The sequence below is a fragment of the Galleria mellonella genome, unplaced genomic scaffold, assembly GCF_026898425.1.
Source record: "Galleria mellonella isolate WM207_F2 unplaced genomic scaffold, CSIRO_AGI_GalMel_v1 utg1917, whole genome shotgun sequence".
Classification (NCBI taxonomy): Eukaryota; Metazoa; Arthropoda; class Insecta; order Lepidoptera; family Pyralidae; genus Galleria; species Galleria mellonella.
In genome coordinates, this window is record NW_026442031.1 from 943,956 (window position 1) to 964,998 (window position 21,043).

The window sequence follows — 21,043 nt, forward strand, 5'->3', positions numbered from 1 at the left end:
ATTCCTTCTGTACGTGCGTAAGTTTTATACCTATTGGTTCATAGGCGATCGACATCGTTACTCCGCACCCACGTACAGTCGCGTGCAATCATTATGGTCATTGTATTGAAAAATAAGATTGTCAACATCATCATTATATTAGGCTTTAACTGTCCACTGCTGTACATAAATATCCCCTTGAGGGGTTTTGCCACGCTTGGCAAACGGATTGGCAACCGCTGTTAGGCTTTAGAGATGTTTTAAGAGAGTCGCCTCTTACGACACCCACGGGAAAGGAAGGAGTGGACTGTTCTACGCCGGGACCACACGGGAAAAGATTTTGTTTCACAAAAAAACCTGTGGCAAAACTACTAAATAAGTGGTTTTTAAAAACTAAACTATTGAATCGATTTTCCATAGGATCAATTTGAATTGTATATCCTTTCAGATAAAAAAAAGAAATTTCCAATTTATTTTATAACTAACGGAGTTATGTGGTAATAAAGTAAAATAACAACCGAATTTAGTCTTATTTATTAACAGAATTATTCAACCTCTATTAAATAATATGTTGATACCAGAAATAACTTCTTGGACTAAGTAATCTAAATTCAAACGCCTATATATGGCATGGCAAACGCATAAATGGTCATAACATTGATGATGATGGCTCTATGGGAAAATTCAATAATTTATGGTAAAAACTGTACTCAAAACCTTTGTACATAATCACAGGCTATTTTATGCAATTTAAAACGAAAATATACGGACATGGACTGTAAAGATTCATATAATTCGAGGGATGAGAAGGTTGAAGTAACAATTAATAAGTCAGGTTCTCGGGGAATTGATAGGAATAGGATCCAATACGAGGAAGTGGCTCAACCAACTAATTACTGGAATGGATGGAATGATAAATTCAAAATATTTTGTGAGAAGCCGAACAAAAATGGCGTACGACCAATCCTTGTGGCAGTCTATGGAAATATTTACGTTTACCAATAGAATGATGAAATGTTGACGTTGATTTACCAGAGGGAAATGTTGTACAAGTCGTTTGCTTGAGTACTTCTGTTCCATTTATGTTTTTACCGTGAAACAGTTATGTTTACATGGCTGTGTTTTGGTTTGAAGGGTAGAATATGGCAGTGAATTTACAGGGTACAGAGACATAACATCTTTACTCCTCAGGAATGGCAACGCTTGGAAGGAATCATGGGCGAAACAGTATACTCTGTTATGCCCATAGTACTGCTCATATCTATAGACGACGGTTAACATTTTCCATCAGGTAAGCCGTCGGCTTGATTGCATTTCTAAGTTGCATAAAAAAAATTATATTAATTTAGTTATGAGGAAACAACTTCGTAGTCGATCAACGTATGCCTCAATGTACGTGACATTACAGTTCTGATCTTGTTTCCACCGCGCCACGGCCGGCCGTGAGTGTATAGCCACTACGCAACACAATCTCGAATATGAACGCAACATATCCACGTATGAGTGCCTATCGCTCTGTTACCATTACCACATCTTAATTAGGAAAGTAATTAAGAATACGTGACACTCGACCGAACGAATTATTGTGTTGAAAACTCTATAGATATCGAGAGGAGCACACTTTTGTATTTAAAAATAACCAACGTACTGATACCACGAGTATACTAATCATGTCAGGACGGTGCCCTTCAATCTACAGTCTTTAGCCCATACATGAGTCTTGGGCTCATTAGATAATGACTTTTTACTGAAATACGAAGCAAATGACTTATTTTTTAAATTATTTATGAAGATATATTTACAATAATCGGAATTTTGGTTCGACATCAGATAGACGTTTTAATGCACACTGCTAAACACAAACCTCCCCCTTGGTGGGGTTTTGCCAGTAGTTGCCACACTTGGTCGGCGGGTTGCCAACTGTAATCAGGCTTTAGAGATGTTTTAAGAGGGACGCTACTGCCTATCCCTCGTTCTCCTTTAGTCGTCTCTTACGACACCCACGGGAAAGGAAGAGGTGGCCTACTCTGTGTCAGGACCTCACCATCAAACACGTACAGAAAAGTGCTAAAGATAAATTATAATAATGCTGATCAAATGGTACGAAGGACAAAACTTCCTGTTGTGTGATTCGTAGCATTCAGACAAGTTACGATTTCGTGTGTTACAAGTTGATATTCTGTCTTCTATTTAGACGAACGATTGCCTTCATATTTCAACTGCGCAGGCTTGGGAAAATGATTGAAAATACATAGTTTATTTTAGGAGAATGCAGGATGCGTTCGCTATCGTGTCGAGTGAATTCAGTAGTCGTCACCGCGACTCGTCGCGGAACATTTACATAATTTTGAATGCGCTACAGAGGCACGATATTATTATGTGGTGTATGGTTAAGTGGAGCGAGCGAGCGGAGGCTAATGGCTCGGAACGTCTCGGAAGTAGCGCTCGTTATCGGGACCGTCACCGCCGCCCCCGGCCCCCGGCCCCCGGCCCCCGGCCGCCTCCACTCCACCATCGCCCTCGACCCGCTTGCATTCATTAACCGCTAGCACCGCTACGCGTTACCCGTTCACCAGTGCAACACTATACGCTGATGATATGTCAATTTAGACAAACCCGTTCAGATAAACGTAAATTGGTAGACACATTTAGTTACCATTAAACTGGCTCCACTCTTTATGTTCGTGTACCTACTGTTTGAGAGTAGCGACACGCGAATTACAAACATCGTATCTCGGGAGATAAGGAGCGCTGTCTAGCCACCACGAGTCACGAGACTCCCGTATCGTGGAGTGAGAATACGGAAATTAGATATCGAATTAACTTCCCTGAATTGCTGTATCGATGAGACGACGGCTTAGTCACGTTCAGGTGACCCGTTGCTACTTATGGCTAGGAAACCTGAGACGTCTGTCCATACTAGTGAGTAGGTAAATTTACAATTGATCACACGTCCCACTATCGGTACGATATTTATAGAGCAAGAGTCCGCAACAACCAGACCTTTATGAAGCAGTAAGTTTCTCCGTGCATGCCCCTTACACAGGTCAGGACAATCAGAAAGTGTGTAGTTTAGACCATCGTGGTTTTAGCAGGTAACAGGTCATAAAGATATGTAAAATTACTTCCCAAAATTTTCAAAGTATAAAGTGCAATTTTTTTATATTGTCTTTGGGATAATATCAGAAATCTTTGCCATTGCCGGGATCACATCCCGGCATATAATAGGATACCCCTTCCTTTCCCGTGGATGTCGTTGTCGTTGTGGATCGAAGGGTGGGGTACCTTTCAACCCGCAATTGCCATGCTAATACAGTTAGTTGCTTTATTTACCTGGTTTCTGCTCTCTGGCTCGATTGTTTATCTAACGTCATTGTTTGTTATTTCCTATAGTAAATAAGTTTGACTGAAAATCAGACGATTACTTAAACGCCGTTCGACAATTATTTCTTTCAGGGAGATAAGAAATAATATGGTTACTGTTTTTTTTTATTATTATTATTATATACTAACCCGTCTGACAAGCGTGGCAACTACGGGCAAAGCTCTCCTTGTCGGGAAGGCCTATGTTCAGCAGAGGCCAGTTGGCTGATATATTAATAAAAAAATATAGTACGACACTTGACAACGCTATCCTGAGTGATCACAGAGACGACATGGTCCATGAATGCGATAATAATAAAAATTTGTGATAACAATACATAATCTTCTGTTATTGTAAACTATAAAAAATGATATCGTAACTTGAATTGTACAATGATAGTCAATTTATTATCTAACTAAAATCATGACCTGACACAAAAATGTAAACTTTGACGGACTTGTGGTGCAACACATTTAACAATTTTCCTGGTTCTGTAGTTGAAACTGAAGAACTCTAAAATTAACGTAAATAATAAAACACCGGATGAGTCAACGGCTTTATTTGCCTCGGCGCGGCGGTTCGCTTGTAACGATGCTCGGTCGATATTCACGCTCCTACGACGCAGTAAAAAGTATACTTGTAGCACCAGGTACGCGCGCGCAACCCGCATCCAACATGGTACGTTACGTTATTACAAGTATATCACCCGCAGGGGACGAGCCTAATGTGGTCAGCACGGGGCAGCAGACGGGGCGCACGTGCCCGGAACACCACCCAGCGCGACTGCTCACCGCCGCCCACGTCACTTGTGTCCGATCAAAAAACCACAAGCACAATAGCGAATGTGTGCGAAATATGAAACAAACTGGCAGCCGCTCCCGTGGGACTTCTCACTGTCAGTACTCGTATTGCAATGCGATCCAAACTATTATTTTTCAACATCCGTTTGTAATTGTTATATAGAAGACATTAGCAAAATTTGTTGTTTGTTAAATATTGAAACAAGAGCTCGGTCGCAGTGTGGAGTATGGCGACAAAAACATTCTGACAACGGTGTCGATCAAGAAATTCTTGAAACTTTATTCTATTTGTATTCCGTTAAGTGTAATTTATTAGCTACTAAAGCGCGGGTGTAACGACTATGAATAAATGTATTTGTTGAGATAGGTAAGCATTGTATGTAGGTACATTGAATACTAATAAGCGTTCAATTCTTTACCATACTAAACCTAATATTTTTTTTAATTGACACCAAATAATAGAGGCTTAAGCCAGTATATTTGTAAAAGACCTGTCCTTTTACAATAAGCGACATGGATTCCAATTGTAATAAATTACGAGAGTTCGAATCATCATAGACATGCAGAGAGGCAGTTGAAAGCTTCGACACTATAACGCCCTATTGTTTTTTCTTGAAAATGAATTATGTAATAATAAATAGTCAAATTAGGTCGTGTAAACATCATCATCAAAGCGTAGATACTATCTGAAAATTGTGCATGTTTTGTGGTGACCTCAAGTTACCATCAAATCGAGCTCCATTATTGCTCTATGACATGACCTAGTAGCATATTTTCATCATTTTATTTATGATTACAATTCAATACAAAGTGTAACCAGCTAAATAACTGAGTTCTGTATAATAATTTTCTACATAATTTAGATACCAATTCACTTTATCCATTACATTAATTCATTCGATACTGAAGTGAACCAAGCCTCTTTCTATTTGCGCATCATGGACACAAACCGCGCCGCAGCGCTAAGAGCCTATACAAATAACTCATTTCGAGACACTTAAGCCGTCACTCAACAGTGACAAAAAATAACAAGTACAAATTTGGAAACGATCCGAGGGCTCTTAAAACGTGTAAAATGGCGCGTTAGTGCCGGCTCGCCACAAAAACAGGGCCGCGGCGCGGGCCGGGCGGCGCTAGCGCCTCACCTGCGGACCCTGCGCCTGCGCACAGGCTGATGCTAAGCACTTTCCTACGAATCACCACCACGCACAACTCTCTATATGGCCCTGGTATCCTCATTAGGAAATTAAAGTTGTCCAATCAGAATTACTAAAAATATTCCATCAAAGAAATCAGTAATCATAAAAAAAAATCTTGTAAGACGATATGATATTTTAAGAAGTACCCTTTCATTCAATGCTTCAAGTGTTTTGTAAGTTCTAAAACAATTCTACCTTGTAATTGAAATAATAGAGAGATATTAGAGTTCTCGCTACCAAATTATCCAAATACATGTTCATAATTATAGAAATAAAAAAAGGTGTTTATGAAAATAAGCAAAGACTTTTTCTACGGTGATTGAAACGTTATGATTTAAAAAAAATGAAACACTCTGTATGTTTGTCCGTGCGTGGCAAACAAGGCATTCTGTTTGCACTCAGTATTATCACATGCAGGCAGTTTATTGGTCTGGGGTAAAGGACTCGGAGACAGCGACCAAAGGCACATGAACGACACCGCATGGAATATCCTACACAACCACGTCTGTATGACTAAATGAACGAATTATAATGATTGACAATATGTATGCAAACAAAATAAATAAATAATTACATAAACTTAGTTACATAAAAGCAAGATAAAGAGGCAACAATAAACGGACTTATCGCTAAACAGCTATCTCTCCAGGCAACCTTAGAATAGTGAGGAATAATTAAAATTGTGTCTGGTCAAGGCGCGGCAGAAAAATAATAAGACTAAAAAAAAGGAGATAAAAGAGGCTTTATCATTTAAAACACACTTAAGACTAACTATGATAGATAGATAGATAATTTATTTGCATTACTTACGGTACATAAATAATAATACAAACATACACATAATACATACAGTATTATGTGTATGTTGTTACACAGTAAAAAGAAATAAAAGAATGAAAAACAAAAAAAGTAACAAAAAAAAAGCAAAATATATAAAACAACAATTTCCTTCTTTCACGTGTGTACCATAGTAACACAAAATGGTCACAACTTAGTTTACTGCTTTGCCCACAAAAGAGCAAGACACTGATATTCTGTTGTGGCCAAGAGCCAGTTGCGAAATTCCTTAATAAAAATAATAATAATAAAAAAGAAATATGAATTAAATACATTGTGTGTGTCCATTACATTTGCTACCATTTGATATTTTATTCTAAATAAATAAATAACAGATACCATTAGAAGAGGGGTAGTCAGAGGTCACTTTTTGCCACATGATCTCTGATACTGACCTGATCATCTTCATCTTTTTTATTATGTACATCTTACCATCTTACAGTCTGTCTTGGATCTTATAAGTCTGTTCAATATACTATCAATTGGAGCTTTCTTTCAAATTTAGTCAACGTAAACCATCAAAGGTCCCGCTTTTTTTTCTTAAACTCGTTGTCTGTTCGTTCTAACATGGTTGAAAATCGTTTCAATATTCGGGAATATGTTAATGCAAGAGTAACATTTTTGGCGGCGTAGTCAATCTAATGTAATACTTTATACAGATATTGGACCGGGGACAGTTTTTCTGAGAGAGTAAATTCCATCTGTGATTCTAATGTGATCTGTTGTCTCAATTTAGTTTATCACATTCATTACATTATTTGGACCACATTTCTGCTATTAAATTCCCACTTGCGTGCTACTTTTTTTTAATTATCAAGACACATCAAAAGCAATTTTTTGTTATAGCATAGGGGTCATACGGTGTACCTAATGGTAAATGACTACAGCCACAATACTAAATCCTTACTAATATCGTAATAGCGCCTTAACGACTTAACCAATCCCTATAAAATTTAGTATCATCTTTCTACCGTTATCCCAATTATTATTCAGAGTCAGCGCAATGTTTTTCTCTTCCACTCTTCTCTATTCGCAGCCATTTCCGCATTCAATCCCATTCTAGCCTGGCTGGGATCTTCCACACAGTCCATTCACTTCTTTTTAGGTCTTCCTCTGCCCTTTATAGCCATATACATTCTTAAAACCTTCCTTCAAACATGCACCTCGTCTCTGCGTATCACGTGTCTATACCTACATGCTATAAAATATAGTAGACACGTGCTATATGCGATGGAGAAGGACATAGGCTGCTTTTTATTCCGGTCAATGAGCATATCTCAGTCAGGCGGACAGAGTCGCGGGTAAAAACTTTGTATGTATATATAAAACTAAAACAAATGTTTTCATAATTGGTTACAGTACAGCGTACTATTAATATCGCGCGCACTACAAACCATAGTGGCGTTTTCCTCAATTTAACGACTGGCAATAAACAAGCGTTGGACTGTTGAAGGAAAAAAATGTTTATTACATCGAGGCTATTCAAAGACTATTCACATTGTAGAATAGAATAGAATAGAATAGAATTTTATTGCTAACTGTGTACATACATATAGCAGTAACTATTGCTTTGAATTTGACATCAGTATCAACAGTTATACCCTATCGGGCATGCAACAATTTAAGAACGTATCAATGTCCAATACGATTAGATGGAGGAAGGGATTGTTAGTTATGTGGAGGTTAGTCCCCATTGCTGTCCATAGACCCTAACTTTTTAAATATAAAATAACTAGCCTCGCAGTGACCACGACTCTTGCAACAGGAATACAACATCGACGCGTAAATAAATAAATAATCGTTGTTATCAATTCTTCTGTGCGTATTAAATTATGTATTATATTTATACTGTTGGTGTTCCTTTAAATAGATAAATATGTAATTTCTTCGTATTTATGTCTGTCTGATTGTCTATTGGTCTGTTCGTATCAGTTTAAGTTTCATGATAGGTCTTCTCTTTTCATTTAAGAGTTTCCTCTTGCCGGTACAAGTAATTCATGGATTTTCTTCCAGCTAGCTTTATTCCAGGCCATATCTTTAACCAGGATGAAAAAAGTTGACCTTTATGAATGGTATTAAGAAACAGCGTTAGGAACTGTTTTCTCTCCACATTTGGAACATTTGAATAAAAAAAATGTCCGCGGTATTACGTTTGGTCTGTATTCACTATTTATATAAATAACTTTTTAAAAAAGCAACAGCTATGTTTCGTGCACATTCTTCTTAATTGAAATTGCGTTCCGAATGGGTGGTAAATCATGAAAAAAATACTATTAAAAATGCCTAAATTTAAGTTTACTTGAATAAAAATATTTTTTTCTTGCTTCCTTCTTTCATCGGAGCGCGTCCAATACTTTATACTCGTACATCATGGAAAAGAAAAAAGTACGAGATATTTGTAATTAGGTAAATTGATTTTTTTTAATGGAGTATAATGGAATGGTAGCCCCGTCTGCGCTATAGCTAATACGTTGGCAGGGCACCAGTGAAAGATGATAAGTGAAAATGAAAAGTCAGGTCAGTTAGCACATCGTGATGTATACACCTGGAATTCAGCACGATGGTTTCCAGGGGGGACCACGTGGAGGCCGACCTGTCTGGGTGTATTGCTAGCAATGGAACTGGTAATACACATTACTAACAATCCCTTTCTCCCTGGTAAACTGATGAGGTATATATGTACAGTGAATATTATAATACAAGAGTGTTTACCTATCCATGTACCTACACATTTATCAGCGGCGGCACTTACATAAGAAAACATCATACGCAGACATTTTTAATAGGTTAAATCAGCAGTCACATTATCTCGCAGGCTGTTATCAAATTATTATTATTCCGATACTAGTCCGTCAATGACTGTATTGATGTTTGGGCTCATGTACCTATCTAAACGACGCGTCTCGATTTCGCATAATCGAGTCTAAAAAAGGGCACACTTTTTCTGTGTTAATTATAAAAATTGCCTATTAATTTTAATACGAGACATTTTATAAATTTCTTATAAAATATTCAAAGTAGAATAAAAACTGAAATTTTTGTAAATACATGTAGGGAATAATTATAAAACTTGCCTATTACTTTTAATTTGAATTGATCAAATAATTTTAAAATTATTATGAAAAAATACAATAACTTTATTGTACAATACGAACTACCCACTTATAGCATAAGAAAAAAATTATTTCGTTCTTTCTTGGCTTTGTTTTTATCCTCTTTTTTGTTTAGAATTCCGGCTCTCGCTCTGGAAAAAACCCGCCCCGAGAATACCCCAATCGAGCCTATGTGTATTTGCACAAGGAATTGTAACTATTTGTATTGGCTGTTTGCTCTCCAGTTTAGTATGCTTGCCATAAATTAATACGAGTGCGGATCGACAAACAGGCGAGTTGTGTGCGAGCTGTGTATTTTATATGTTAACAATTTAGTAGGTTAAGTATCGCGAGCTAGCGCGTAGCCGGTGTCGCGGTCGGGCCAGCGGCGCCGGCGCAGGAAGTAGGAATCGGTATTAGTTGTTCGCAGAAACTTGTGTGTGTGGTGGTGCACGCACACACGCCCGTATTGTAAAACTTTACGCAATATTTCGCACAGCGAAGGTCGTTCACATTGGAGCGATACCTGCCTGCGACCGTACCATGACCAACATTGCATTCGCTCACCTGTAATACACATTTCGTGAAAGTTTCAGCGCTGCCACTCATTTTATGAGATGAGAAAATTGCACCAGTAATTGTACATAATATGAAGCTAACCGATTAAAGCTCCAATCAAACTGTTTATAATTACTCCCCTCCATCCAAAGGTTGCCTGGAAGAGATCGCTCTTAGCGATAAGGTCGCCCATTGTTTTCTCATTGTGATTATTTCTTGTAATTGTTTATATTTATAATAAGTTTACTATTGTAATCTTTTGGAGGAAACAATAAAGAGTATCTATCTATCTATCTAACCTAATAGTAGAGGGGGGAGAAGGGATTATTATTAATGGGGATTAGTAGCCCCATTGCTAGCAATATACCCTGTCAGGCCGACCTCCTCGTGGTTCTCCCTGGAAACCATTGTGTTTAATTTATTGTTAGATTCGTCAGGACGGGCTAACTGACCTGTTTCATTCTCACCTATTATCCCTCGCTGGTGCCCCGCCAGCGTATATGGACAGCACAGGCGGAGTTACCATTCCATAATCATTCATTAACTTAATAGTAGATGACAGGGGGGAAAGGGATTGTTAGTAATGGAGACTGAGAATCCCATTGCTAGCAATCAGGTCATTTCCTCGCGGTTCCCCCTGGAAACTATCATGATTAATTCCAGATGAATTCATCATGATGGGCTAACTGGCCTGTTTTCATTCTCATCTTTCACCCTTCACTGGTGCTCCGTCAGCGTATCCCGTTAGCGTAGACGGGGTTACGGTACCATTTTCACCCATCAAAAAGAAAAAAAAATAGTAGATGACAGAATACATACTTATAAGTAGGTATTAAGAAAGAGTAACGTATTTTATAGTAGATTGACGACAAGAATCATACAATCCAGCTGATGGTTACTGATGGTAAATAGCTACGTGCCACGTCTTATAAACATGATTAATACATTTCTACTCATATTATAAACGTCCAATACAATTATCAACTGCAAGTATTTACATTAGCCGTCAAATTGACAAAACCTAATTACCTACAATACAGTTATAGTCAGAAAGAATAAGCACTAGGTAGATATATCAAGAGGCATATTATTATGGAGGCATTATTTCACATTTTATGGTTTTGATGGAACAGATATTTGATTGATACATAAAAGATATTTTTTTTAATGGATGATAATGGAATGGTAACCCCACCCGCGCTATCGGTATACACCGGCGGGGCACCAGTGAAGAATGATAGGTGAGGGTGATGCAGGTCAGTTAGCCCATCGTGACAAATTCAACAAAAATTGTTCACGATGGTTTCCAGGGGGAACCACGTAGAGGTCGACCTAATAGGGCATATTGCTAGCAATGGGGCTGTCAAACTCCATTGCTAACAATCCCTTTCCCCCCCATAAAAGATATTGAACCCTTCTTTGTATAATGGTGGAAATTTCCATCATAACATTGAATGCTCAAAAATTATATAAGAGAACAAGTTCACTTTAAGTTGATCGTGTCTGGATACCTTTTTAATGTCCATTGCAGAAAAAAAAACCATAGCTGTCAAACTTATTTTTTAACCATTTTTCCTTTAATTTTGAACATGAATTATATCACCTTGATTTATTTCACCAATAAAAAAAATCATGCAAAGAAGGGTTAAGTGAATTTGATAAGTATCAGGCGTCTCTATCTGTCTTGTGCTCCTATAGTTCAAATCTATTGATGTATGTTTTATCTTGATCTACCAATACACTATTTTATTGATTTCACTATTTTAAAATATTACGTTAAAACGTAAGAGTTTAGCAATGTGATTGATGAGAGATGTGTGCGAGCGAGACATTAGATAAAGTTATATAGAGTAAGAAAGAGAAATAAGTCTTTCGCTTACAATGATATATCTACATTTCTATAGATGTAGGTAATCTACTTGGAGGGTCTCGTTGAAGTCTTATACTACGGAGAGGGAGATAACGATCAATTATCATAGATAAATATTTTTATCCCTATCTTTAGGCTCGAAAAAGATGAGACAGAAACATTGGATCATAAAAACTGAAACGTTTCAAGTGGTAACGCAATATGTTGAAATGTTGAAGCGGCCAGTGATTTATGAAAATTAATACGTCATTTAACCAACATTAAATCATTCTCTGCCTATTATTTATAATGACAATTAAAAGACTAAAATAAATGGACTTTGTATAAACAATGGAGTTGTTTTCACAAGCGGCCGGAGCGAGGGCAGCTAGCGGTGCCTACACACACGTAGGCAATTAAAATTATAATAAACGTAGCAGCGAGCGTGCCAGTAGGTATCGGCAGCCAGTTCCGCCGCTGTACGGGCACGCGATTATCACCCTTACGTACATAGCACACACCACCGTACACAGCAGCAGTCCACTCGATTGAGTTTGAACTAAATTGGCTTGCGCTGTAACTGTAGGCAGTCAGGAAGAAGCGCGGCTCGCCGCGGACGCCTACTAATTGAACGGCGCAGTGCACACATGAACGGATACGACGTGTACCGACGTACGTGCATGCTACACACCAACACACGGCCCACAATGAGCTGATAACACAGCGGAGGACAATCGACTCAACATCGAACAGCTACCGAAAACAATGCAGACCTTTTAACCAATTCTGTTCGGCTCCGCTTTGATACAGGCACCTTGAATTGTAAACACTCATGCACCACTCCAAAGGAGATTCACAATTTGTTTATCATTTATGTTTTTTTTATACAACTTAGAATAGCAAACAACCTGATGGAAAGTGGTAACCGTCGCCTATAGACATGAGCAGTACCATGGACATAACAGAGTATACTGTTTCGCTCATGATACCCCCCATGTGTTGCCATTCCTGTGGACTCAGGTGTTATTCCTCTGTACCCAGTAAATTCACGCCATATCCCACCCTTCAAACCAAAACACAGCCATGCAAACACAACTGCTTCACGGTTGAAACACGAATAGGACAGAGGTACCCAAGCAATCGACTTTTGTACAAAGTCTCACTCTGGTCTTTTATGTCACGAGTACCTAATATATTGTCAAATTGTGTATGAATATATGCAAGTTCGATTAAATAGTTTTATTTATTGATAGTCCATTTAAGTTATCGTATGTAAAAAAGTTGATAGCTACAGCTCGAAATTTCAGAAATAGAGAGAGACTGTACCAAAATAATCTGCTTGGGCACCTCTGTCCCATCGTGTTTCTACCGTGAAGCAGTTGTGTTTGCATGGCTGTGTTTCGGTTTAAAGTGTGGGATAAATCAATGAAATTACAGGGTATAGAGGCAATAGCCTAGTCTTCAAGAATGCCAACACTTCAGTGGTATTATAGGCGACATGGTATACTCAGTTATGTTCATAGTACTGTTCATGTTTATAGGCCACAGTTATCAGTTCCCATCAGGTGGGCCGTCAGCTTATTTTTTACGCAACTCAGAATGGCAAACAAGCTGACGGCCCACTTGATGGAAAGTGATAACTGTCGCTTATAGACATGAACAGTACTATAGACATAACAGAGCATACTGTTTCACCCATGAAACCACCCCCCCCCCATGCGTTGACATTCCTGAGGACTCAGGTGTTATTCCTCTGTACCCTGCAAATTCACTGCCATATTCCACCCTTCAAACCAAAAAAGATGTGATACCAACATCGTAACGTATTTATTACAAGCAATTTTTTTTATTTTATCTATCTACCAACTTCAAAAAAGAAGCTCCTCAATTCGGTTGTATTTTATGTTTGTCACCCCATAACTACGTCAATTATAAAGAAATTAAAAATTTTCTTTATTAATATGAAAGGATAGACTTTCAAATTGATCCCACAGATATTTTATCAAAATCAATTCCATAATTTAGTTTTCAAAACAAAACAACAAATTTTGCCGCAACTGAAATCCGTTTTTTTTTTTGAACATGGAAAAGTGGTGATGGATTTAATATTAAATAAAAAAAGACCTATATCATCCGATGTTAATACGGAACGAGAACAAGAGTAAACTCTATCGACTGCAGTGAGATCTATCAAAACTCTATTCACCGTAAGAGGACTCCACGTGTTTGATACAGGGTAGATAGGTTGTGTGTAGCGATGTGACACTGTAAGCGACCATTACCTTAACAATCAAAGTAAAAGAGTCAAGTGTTGTAATTATTGTACGTTGGATGTACAATAATACTGAGCTATAAGTAATTTTATTGTTTAAGCCGAGCATGTCTGCACATCCTGAAGGTCGACTGGTAGAGAATGTCTATAGCGTTAAGTCCGCCTTTGGTACCACATTTTATTGGTCAATAAAGTTTACATAAATTGATTGATTTAATTTTTTTTATTAAAATTAAAAAAAAAACAGTTTTAAAATATACAAATGAAGCTCTTTTATATAATATCTCACTTTTTTTATTATTAGAGAGGCAAACGAGCAGACGGTCCACCGATGGGAAGTGGCTACCGTCGCCCGTGAACACATGCAACACGAGAGGAGTTGCTTGTGCGTCGCTGGCCTTTTAAATGTTTGTAAATAAGTTTTTTGAAATGTCCCATAATACATTGTAAGGAGAATTAGAAACTAGAACACTTGGACTAATTGGTCCAATTCGAAATTATGAGTAGGTACCTGTTTTAAAACCTTTTAGCAAAGAAAAAAATATTATTTTATTATTTCCATTGGGCCAATAAAATGTATATTTTTATTCTAGATTTCAAATCGATAACATTAGTAGTTGCTGTAACATATAACGCCGAGACGGACGGAAGAATTCGCACAATAAGGGCTTCCTTTGTACTTTTTTGGTACAAAACTCTAAACATTGATAAATATTATATTACTACTTCTTTATGATTGTCCGCTCATAAAATTTACGAGTATAATAATACAAGTTAGATGAAATTGTCTGGGCAATAAACATGACGCACGTTTCCAAACCGTAGGTAGCGAAGTGCACGCACTGCTGTGTGAGTCAATCAATGCACATATATGTACCTAGACGTGCAACTCTTTGTCGCGCTGCGTTATCTATCGGTTATGAAATAATCAATCACCAAGAAATTAATGCATCGTTGAGGCGACCGCAACCCGCTACTGTAACCGCACTCGTAACGGTCAACGGTCTATCTGTTAGTATATGCTGCTAATGATGCCTACTCTTCATAAAGGAAATATATGAATTCTCTCATTTCGTGAATAACTATCATCGTCCTCTAACAGTTTACATACGATGTAATTCTAAACTTATTAAATTACCATTTGAACTGAATTGTGAAATCAATGGTAGAGTAAAGTAACTACACATTTTACTTACAATTAATAATTAATAGCATAAATTAATAATTTAAAATTATGTTCCATAAAAAACTGATTTCAATTATGGCAAAATCAGTTATTTTCATTTAAAAACTGAACTATTTAACCGATTTTATATCCTTACAGATAAATAAAGGATTTCCCAAATCGATTTATAACTGACGGAGTTATGAAGTAAAAATATAAAATATAATCGAATTGAGAATCGATTTGCTTCAGAAGTGGATTGAAAACTTCTTACATTTAATTTGAAACTAGCTGAATCGTACTTAATTTATAAAGGAAAGCACCTCACTTTTAATTTTGAACTTGTATCGTATCCAATCTCTTCGAGGGAGTTGTTAGTTAAACCGAAGCGATCACTCACATAGTAACACATAGGTCAATATACTCGAGCACGATACTGAATCATGAAAATAAAAAATAGTAGACAAAGATAGTGTCTATACAGCCCTCCGTTTCTCTCTACCCACTCCTCAAGGAACCTGACGTAAACATATATTAATGGATTAAATTTATTTTTTATTCTATGTATCTAAATTGTCACTTTTTTGTAAACATTTTTTTTTTATTATTTTTGTGGAGATGTATAGACGTATATTTTCAATATTTTTAAGAAAATATTTTCTCAAAACTGTAGACTGAAAACCCGAAACACAACTCGTGCGTGAAACGACCTGCCTATTGTATAGAATTGTATGAACATAAAGATCCTTATTAAATGGTAGAGATCACAAAACAAACCTTACGAGTTATTATTAAAATTATTGCAACAAATTAAGATCACAAGCAAGAACTCACGAACAGAACTAAACACGATTTTTTACGTCTCGAAAAAAAAATATAATAAATAAATATGCACACAATTAATAACTTAAACGATATAAAACAAGAGTAAATGGTACTCACCTATCGATGTGGTGGTGGTGGTGTTCATGCGAGTAGGCCGGCGGCGCAGGGTAGGCCTCGTAGTGGCGGTAGTCGTCGCGGCGCTGCTCGGGCGAGGGGCTGAGCTCGGGGCTGCGGCCGCGCAAGTACATGCCGTCAGTGGAGCCGCCGCCCGCCGCCGCCGCCGGCGCCGGCGCCGGCTTGAACAGCGACTCGTCGAAGTGCGTATAAGTCTGCATGTCGCGGCCGTGTGCCGCTGCCGGCCGCAGCTCCTGATAACTGCGCGAGTGGGACGGCGACAGGTTCCCCGGGTGGGCGTAGCCGAACGGCGCCATGGGGGGCGGGCTCTCCGCTTCGCCGCCGCCCTCCCCGCCGCACTCCGCTTCGCCTTCTGCGCACACGCATACACAATTATGAGATCGCGCCGCGACCGGTCGTGCAGGGAGCCGCGATTGGCCAGTGGCCTGTCGCCGTTTACTGTGTGAACGGTATACAATAGATACGAAGCTTGTTTTGTATTATTTATTGTGAGACGTGCCATCTCCCTGTCCCGCTCACGCATTGAGCAGGACATGTTCCCAATACATAATTATAAAGTTTCACCTTATGATTGATTTGTGCTTTTTTGATATTACAATAATTATGTGTAATAATACGCAACCGTTACATCAATAAAGTATTAACAGGCTGTAATTAGACAGACATGTCATGTGCAAACAAATTATTCACTTAACGATTATGATAATCAATATTTGTTCCCCAACATCTATTTATATAGGTACTTAATAAAACTGCAGAGGTCGAATGTCTGTACATAAAAAAAATCCGCTAAAAACCGAGTCAGGGGGATGTTAGAAGTGAAATCGAGCACATTCTAGTCCCCAGGAATGGCAACGCATGGGGGGTATCATGGGCGAAACAGTATACTCTGTTATGTCCATGGCTATAGGCATCGGTTACCACTTTCCATCAGGTGGGCCGTCAGCTTGTTTGCCATTTTAAGTTGTATAAAAAAACAGACAGATTTTTCAAAATTTTTGTTTCTCTGTTTTTTTGTACGGGCTAATCTCCGAAATCGTTGAAGTGATTAAAATGAAATTTTACATGATAATACCCATTCTACTCATCTATTATATTTTTAATCACAGAAAATTAAAGTGTTCCCGTGAGATAGTTGAAAAACTATAGTAACTATTACAGCTTAGTATTTACACAACCTACTTAAATAAAGTCATATCGACCAAAGCAAAGTGTGAAAACGACACGTCATTTGTTTTTTTTTATACCACTGAGATGGCAAACAAGCATACGGCCCACCTGGTGGCAAGTGGTTACCGTAGCCTATGAACACCTGCAATACCAGAGGTATTACGCGTGCGTTGCCGACCCTGAAGAAACCTCTTTACCGCCCTTTTGAAGAACCCCATGCTGTAGTCTCTTGAGAAAACCTCGGCAGGGAGCTCATTCCACAAGCTGAGTGTTCGTGGGAGGAAATATCTCTGAAACCGCGCAGTACGCGACCATTTAGGCTGTAGGACATGAGGATGAACTCCCTGCCGATGGCGAGCCGTACGATGTTAATTTTGGTCCAGAATTCCTGGACATAATAAATAGCCATACATCGATATATAGGGGAGGAAAGGATTGTTAGTAATGGGGGGTTAGTCCCCATTTCTATCAATATACCCTATCAGGTAGACCTCCACGCGGTTCCCCTGGAAACCATCGTGACTAATTTATCGTCGACTTCGTCACGATGGGCTAACTGACTTGCCTTTTCATCGTCACTGATCATCCCTCATTGATGCCCCGCCAGTGTGTACCGATAGCGCAGGCGGGATTACCATGTCATTTTCACTCATTAAAAAAAAACTTAAATACTAAACAGGAATAACAAATACCACGCGGACAAAGTCACGGGCATCAGCTAGTTATAACTGCATTTGTTGTCATTATCCACGAATGGATAATTTTAAGAAAGTAAACACAATTTATATTTTGCAAAAAATGACAGCTGACTTAATCTCAGGTGAAACGACTAATCGGTCCATCATTACCATCACCATCATAATGACTGATTGTAAATTAGACACTTCTTATCTGTAATGACTATTTACATGGATAATTAGTTAATGTGGTCATTGTCTCATGTTACGTGTTAAGCCCACTTCACGAACCCTAATTTTTTACATATATAATTTTATACTATCTACATATATAATCTAAATTATATAATAAATATATATCTTTGATTGTATAGATAAAGATCCATACAAATGCTTCAAGAAAAGAGGGTCAACTTTTTCGTACAATTTTGCGTGCGTCAATAGTTACGAGTGATTCCTTTATAACTTCCATATTTATTTTGTTTTATAATTTTTGTATCTTTTTAACGCATAAAAACGTTTTTTTATTAATAAATAATTAGGTATAGATAGATAGACTTTTACACACATAATGTATGACACTGATAAAAAAAAACGTGTCAGCAAATTATAAATTTTTTAGCTAATTTGACAATTGGCTGACAAAAAGTTGACTCGTTTTGGGGACTCGATGCTCTATCTATTAGATTATATATACTAAGTATATAGCTTTCTTCTTATTTATTATTAGTTATACCCTCCGGCCCTCCCAAGGGGGAGGCCTATGTAGTGTAGCAATGGACAATTAGCAGCTATTATGTTAATGACGATGACCAAGACATAACTTAGTTATATTTGTAAAAAAATTATAACACTCGTCATTGATTACATACTGTATATACTTAAATTATATATTTATTTATTGTATCCCACAATATGGTTGGTAAATATTGAAATAGGTCTAATTATGGGCCCTCTTGGGCACAGCGAGTACCTACGGGATAGGAGTACCTATTTTATTTTATATAAATGTGAGGTCTCTTCTCATGGCTTTGACGGTTGGCGGCTCATAATTTCCTGGTTTATATTTTACACATTTTTCCCGTATTTTATCAAGATTTTATATCAAATTAAAATGAAATAGGTACCTACCTATATAGATACCTATAAGTATCTAGCGGTTACAATATTTAAATATAACAATTTAATATTTTAAATAACCGTATGGACTCGGTATGAAATGGGCCACACCTATCTTTCCCATGGGAATCATCCCATCGTAAGAGACGACTAAGGGAACAATTTAATAGTCGAGGGATGAACAGCAGCGTCTCTTTTAAAACATTATCAAAGCCTAACTGCGGTTGCCAACCCACCTGACAAGCGTAACAACTGCTGGCAAAGGACCCCCCCCCCCCCCCCAGAGCGAGGCCTATGTTCAGCAGTGGACAATCAACAGCTGTTATGAATGAATGATAAAAATATTTTAGTTCTTATGTCTGTCGACTATGGCACTAAAATAGTATTGTGGTAAACTATCTAGTAACATTTAATTTTTTTAATGAATGATAATGGAATGGTGACCCCGCCCGCGCTAACAGTACACGCTGGTGGGGCTCCAGTGAGGGATGATAGGTAAGAATGAAAGGGCAGGTCAGTTAGCCCATCGTGTGTGCCCATCTGGAATTCAGCACGTTTTCCAGAGAGGGCCACGTGGAGGTCGACCAGACAGGGTATATTGCTGGCAATGGGACTGGTAGTCCGTATTACTAACAATACCTTTCCCCCCTAGTAATACTTAATTAGCAATGAGAAAGGAATTTTAATAGACAAAATAGGTACAAGGCATAATAGATACATTTTCAATAAGAAATACAATAGATTCTTTTTTCTATTATCTTTCTTAGAAAATTAACGTTAAAGCACAATAGAATGACGCTGAAATAAAAAAAAATAATATCTACTATGGAAGATATCATTTCCCCCTTTTTTTGAAGTCAGTTAAAAATGTGGATCATTGACATGGATACTCACAATGAAAAACTTGATAACAAAATGACTAACAAATGAATGTTTGAGTTATTGTATTGAATCGTACCTCTCTCATTACGTTTAAGAGTTTCCTCTTGTCGGTGCAACTAACTCATGCATTCTCTTCCAGCCAGCTCTATCCCAGGCCATATCCTTGACCTCCCTATACGACATAATACCTAGTGTTTCCTTTATCTGTCCCATAATAGTTATTCCTCGGTCTTCTTTTTCCCCTTTTGTCCTCTACTTTTCCTTCTACTATGCTCTTTAAAAAATATATAAGTTGACTCAGCATTTTGCCTCTTCTATGCTTTATTGTTTTTATTAATGTTCTTTTCTCATTCAGCCCTTTTAAGTCTTTTTCATTCGTAACTTTTTCTGTCTTTTTGCTTCATTGTCCATGTATCACGCCCATATAATGCTATGCAAATGTAAGTTTTTATAAATTTCTTACGGATTGTGCTAAAGGATCGCGATAAAAAATTACATTAAATTTACAATATTATTAAATATATTTCAATTCTAATAATTATTTTTAATGTAACACTAGCGACCGCCCAGGCTTCGCACGCGTAGGTGGATTTAAAGATAAATTAGTATTTTAAGACAATATTAGGCATAAGGCTCTCACGCCGCGACAATTTATTATTTTTATAACCGTCGTAACTTTTAAACGAAAGGTCAGATTCGAATAATTATTAAAGAGGAATTTACATATAAGTAGATAGTGGACCTTGATTTTCAAAAACTATTTAATTGGACGAAGCTTCATATCATGATACGAAGATAAACCTGAAGATTTAATTAAAAATTGATTTGCATAACATGTGTGTGCAGTATTCACATACCTACTGGGTATTTTAATGACGTTATACTTCGAACATGTTTTGCCAACATTAGTATGCAATTTTTTTATTTAACGGACTGTAGCTTTACTAAAAGAAATATAGCAAATTTTGTAATGTCAGTATTAGTGTAATAATAATATTCAATAAATGTCCAAAATGTACATAATATCTATTTAAACAGAGAGTAATATCTATATAATTATAAATTTATGTATGTCTCATTAAAATTTGTCATTAAAACTTTAATGAGACATACATAATAG

At 37.5% G+C, this 21,043-nt stretch overlaps 1 protein-coding gene across 9 annotated transcripts in view; it reads right to left on the reverse strand.

Annotated features, from left to right (window-relative positions):
- The window catches only part of LOC113509531 (transcription factor BCFI-like), an 83,624-nt gene that overhangs the window by 23,730 nt on the left and 38,851 nt on the right, over positions 1-21,043 (reverse strand). For 8 of the 9 annotated variants that reach the window (XM_052894166.1, XM_052894169.1, XM_052894168.1 and 5 more), the window contains exon 2: positions 16,058-16,427. In XM_052894166.1, coding sequence (XP_052750126.1) covers positions 16,058-16,427 — 370 coding nt within the window. Of the gene's footprint in view, positions 1-16,057; positions 16,428-19,999; positions 20,354-21,043 lie in introns of those variants that run through there. The other variant, XM_052894170.1, reaches the window with a different exon arrangement.